This window comes from Papaver somniferum, chromosome 11, assembly GCF_003573695.1.
Source record: "Papaver somniferum cultivar HN1 chromosome 11, ASM357369v1, whole genome shotgun sequence".
Taxonomy (NCBI): Eukaryota; Viridiplantae; Streptophyta; class Magnoliopsida; order Ranunculales; family Papaveraceae; genus Papaver; species Papaver somniferum.
In genome coordinates, this window is record NC_039368.1 from 7,498,869 (window position 1) to 7,503,206 (window position 4,338).

A 4,338-nucleotide genomic window follows, 5' to 3' on the forward strand; every position below is an offset into this window, starting at 1 on the left:
TTATTCCTCGTGTCCCAAGTTTATTTCGCAGTCTTCTTTCATGTTAAGATCCTTTTACTTCGGATGGTCCTGTGAACTTCGTAGATTTGATAATAATAAAAGTGATTATGACAACTGATTTGACAAGTCACTGACAGACATTCTCGAGAAGGGTACGAGATCTTTTGGTAAGATTTTTTATTCCTATTCGAATCATTTCGTGCGAACACGTGGCGAGTACATTTTGTGTACCAACATCTTCCTCTGAGGTATTGGAGCCTACTGAAGCCAAGGTCTCAATGTAGCAAGAACTGATGGAAATATAGTATTTCTCGAACTCTGGTGGCATACCATGAATATCCACAGCTCTACCCTTTCCATGATTAGGGTTATATAAAAACAGATGTGTTCCATTTTGTCCAAAAGGATGCTTTTGAAATAGCAACTCTCAATTTCTGAAAGACTTTATAACAGTGAAGCACGTAACTGATAGAAGTGTGTGGGCTTCCAACTCAAAACCAATTGGAAATGAGTGGAGTGGATCCACACCTTATATATTAGGATCACAAGGAGGTAGTAAGCAATGTGGAACTAAGATGTGACTAAGTCTTTCCTTAGTCTCTATGATGCCCCCTCCACGTGTAGGGCTCTTGAGGCCTCTACAATGTGGATCCCTGCATGGTTGCCCGTTTGGCTGCCCTGTCGTTTTAGGTCTTCTGGGTCTTACATGAGTCTTATGTCGCATAAAGGGCCTAGCTCTGATACCATGATAGAAGTGTGTGGGCTTCCAACTCAAAACCAATTGGCAATTAGTGGAATGGCTCCACACCTTATATATTAAGATCATAAAGAGGTAGTAAGCAATGTGAAACTTAGATGTAACTAAGACTTTCCTTAGTCTCCACTTAGTCTCCATTAGTAACGGGATGTTCACAAATTACCCGAAGGTCCATGATGCAAAGTTGAGTCCAAGAATTTGTTCCTCCAAAGTCCTTCATCAGCCATATTTCTGTTCGAACATTGTAACAAGTATAATCTAGAGCAAGGAATCCTCCCAAGACACCCACTTCTGCACGTCCAGTTAAACGTAAATCATCATGATAAAAATGTTGAGGTAGTAGCACTTCCCGGAAGCTCTCATCATGCATGGCAAAAGAAACTAAAACTTGTTTTGATCCATCACAGGGTCTTGCCAACCAATGGAAAGCTCCTTTGAAAAATATAATATCATAAGTAGTAATTTTGTAAGGGATTTTTGGAATGAGTTTCCATGAATTAGATTCAAATGAATACACTCGCAGATTTTCCTCCCCGTCAGAAATATAATTTGAATATACGGATCTTCTCTTTCCTTTTGCCGGATTGATTTTTGCAAGTTCTATCATCTTGAATTCACCAATTTCAGAATCATAACCAAAACCAATGAACCCAGTTGTACGTGGAATTTTCCTGGTTTCTCTTGTAGAAGGGTTCCAAAGAAGAACTGTGCCACCGGGAGCAGTCAAGCAAACTACACCATTACAAGAATTTACAATACTAAACCCATTCCTTGAACAATCAATAACTCTTGCTTCTCCTTTCAGATATTTGTATTGAGTAATCAATGTCAAATTCTCATTGCAAATCTATATCAACAGTGCAATCTACATTAACAGTTCCATTACACAGTGTTGATGATTACGACGACGATGAACATTCATAACTATAGTTTGTGGAGCAAATCTTGCCATGAATTTCCCACAAAAGACTAAAACTTTCTTTTTCAGTTACATGATCTGAATGTAATTTAATAAAATTAGGGTGACGAAATAATCGACCCCAATACTTGCAAACGCACCTGAATCGTAAGATTGATTTCACCGGTAACCGAGAAAGAATGTTAGAGATTATATCTTCTGGAAGTTGTAGGCTTGACATTTTTATCTCCTACTATTCAATTGACTCTCAATTATCTTGCTCATAATGTTTCGCAAATTTTTAAAGTTTTCATTGGGACAGTTATCTATACCGATTCTAAGGTTTGGATTCTTTGGACTAAAGATTTGCCTAACTGTTCGAATTTCTCGCCTTCTGACTTTCTCTCCAACTGCATTAAATTATAAGTTAGAGATTCCTGGTATCTTTAGCATATCCAATTTAATACATGTTCAAATTTCTCAACATTTGACATTCTTTTCCCTTTGCTTTTCATTGTTCTTTTCACTTATGAATTTAGTATAGATTATACAGCCCAGTTTCAGAAATTGCTCTATTAGAAATTAGAAATAAAACGAGTCCTCAACTAAGTAATGGTACAAACTACAATTTTTTTTTGCAAATTTTGTTCCCCTTAATCCTTTTCAAAAAACAAAAAACAAAAAAACAAGCATTGTACTTTTGTTTGGAGGATAATCTCAGCGGATGATAGAATGCGTACCACATTGTCATGCCTTATATGGACGAAGAGAATAGAAAGTCAAAGGTATTGTTTGCTGCCTAGCTGGTACCGGATCACCGGCATAAAATCTATCATAGTGATGCTAAATATTTTATGATGTACTTCTCTTTTTCGTGTTAGGAAAATAAAGGTGAATGGTACTCAGACGCAAAGCATCTGGTCATATAGTATGGCCTAAAGCATTTATGGCCCTCTAGAAGGAGTCAAATCGGATTCTGTCATGCAAATTTTGAGTCAAATCAACTTGAAAAACCCAATTTTCCTTTTCCATCAACAGTCACACATGTTTGGACTTAAAAATTAGTTTGGTTAATCCGAGATAGTAGAGTATTACTTGTTACCTAATGGCATCTTCGTCAAAGTTATTTATACCCGTTTTTTTGTTCTTAACTTCTACTCCGTCTGTACCTATTATATAGGTGGAGTTTAAAAATTGTACCTATTATATAGGTGGAGTTTAAAAATTTTGTAGTACTATTAGATAAAGGGAGCTCCACTTCCAAAATTGTTTTTTTTCACATACACCCCTATTAATGATGCATGGGTATCATACAATCTAGTTTTACACGTGAAATAGAGATATATAAAATAATATTTGTATTGGAATAAGGTAACGATAAATTTGGAAAGTAGAAGGAAATTTATGAAAACTAAATATTTTCTTATTCTAAGAGAATACTACTTCTCCGCCTATATAATAAGTACGAAGGAAATATTAGAATAAGTTTTTTCATGCACACACTATAACTCTTTTTGTCTATGTTATCGATTTATCTTGATGGGTTGAGATGGTGGAGAAAATTGAGAGACTACATAAGGAAAGTTAAAGACCTGTTTTAATCAAAAGAGCAATTTCTAGTAACCTAGAGAAATTACAGAGTTAGATCAAGATCTTTTTGTTTTAAGAAAGGAAAAAAACAATTGTGATGCAATGTTTATACATGAGGAAGGATCAGGGGAATCATATTTATCGTTTAAAAAGTTTAAGAAATATATTTATCATTTACAATGAACAATACTGTAATTGGTAAGTGGTTGGCCTCTTTCTTGTCAAGTTACTACTATTAATACATGTTGAGAGCACCAACAAACCGGACACTTCCATGCACATCCTTTTTTTCTTTATTAAACAAGTAATGCTGTTGTATCAGAGCACGAGTACAGTTGTATTAGCTTAATATATCGTTCTTTATGCTTAAATTTTGTTAATTAGCTTCATGATATATGCTTCCAGCCAAACTATATGACCAGATTTTAGCTCAGAAAAAGAGAAGTACTGCATGAAATATTTAGCAGCACAAAATAGACTGATAAAATATTAAAATTTATACTGGTGATTTGATATCAGAAAGGCAACAAGCAATACCTTTGAATTTCTATTCGGTTCGTATAAGGGTGACAATGTTGTATACATTTTTTTTTTTTGTCATCGAATGAGGTTATGCTTCAAATAACATATACGACGGAATGCATTTTGTTGTCTGTTATTTCTAAGGAATGGGGGCAAGGTTCTTGTACTGGTACTTTTTCATAGTTGATGACTCGTTTTATTTTTAAAAGAAGCAGATGGAATTACAGAGTTAGACTAAGATCTTTTTTTTTATTTTAATAAAGAGAAAAATATTCTAATAGTAATGCTTGGCCTCCTTGTTTGCGACTATCACGCTGAGCACCAACAGAGCGCATACACACATGACTTAATAATGTTCTTGAATTGGAATATAGATAGTCTTATGACTCTTATCAGCTTGACGAAGGATTCAAAATGATAGCTTGAGCCGCGTGTCCAGTAATTAGTTCCCTTAACTAAATAGTTTGACATTTCTGGCATATTTGGCTCCTCAAAACATAACGAGCCACGAGAATCTTTATAATTTATCAGGATATACGGTTGGAGCAAAGAAAGTCAGAAGTTGAGAAAT

At 35.0% G+C, this 4,338-nt stretch overlaps 1 protein-coding gene across 1 annotated transcript; it reads right to left on the reverse strand.

The window, feature by feature from the left end:
* Positions 1–884: 884 nt before the first annotated feature.
* LOC113324026 (F-box/kelch-repeat protein At3g06240-like) lies at positions 885–2,170 on the reverse strand. Its single transcript, XM_026572366.1, has 2 exons — positions 2,123–2,170; positions 885–1,604 (listed from the first exon to the last, which is right to left on the reverse strand). Exons 1-2 carry the CDS (start codon positions 2,168–2,170, stop codon positions 885–887), a joined length of 768 nt encoding a protein of 255 aa, XP_026428151.1.
* Between the last annotated feature and the right edge of the window lie 2,168 nt (positions 2,171–4,338).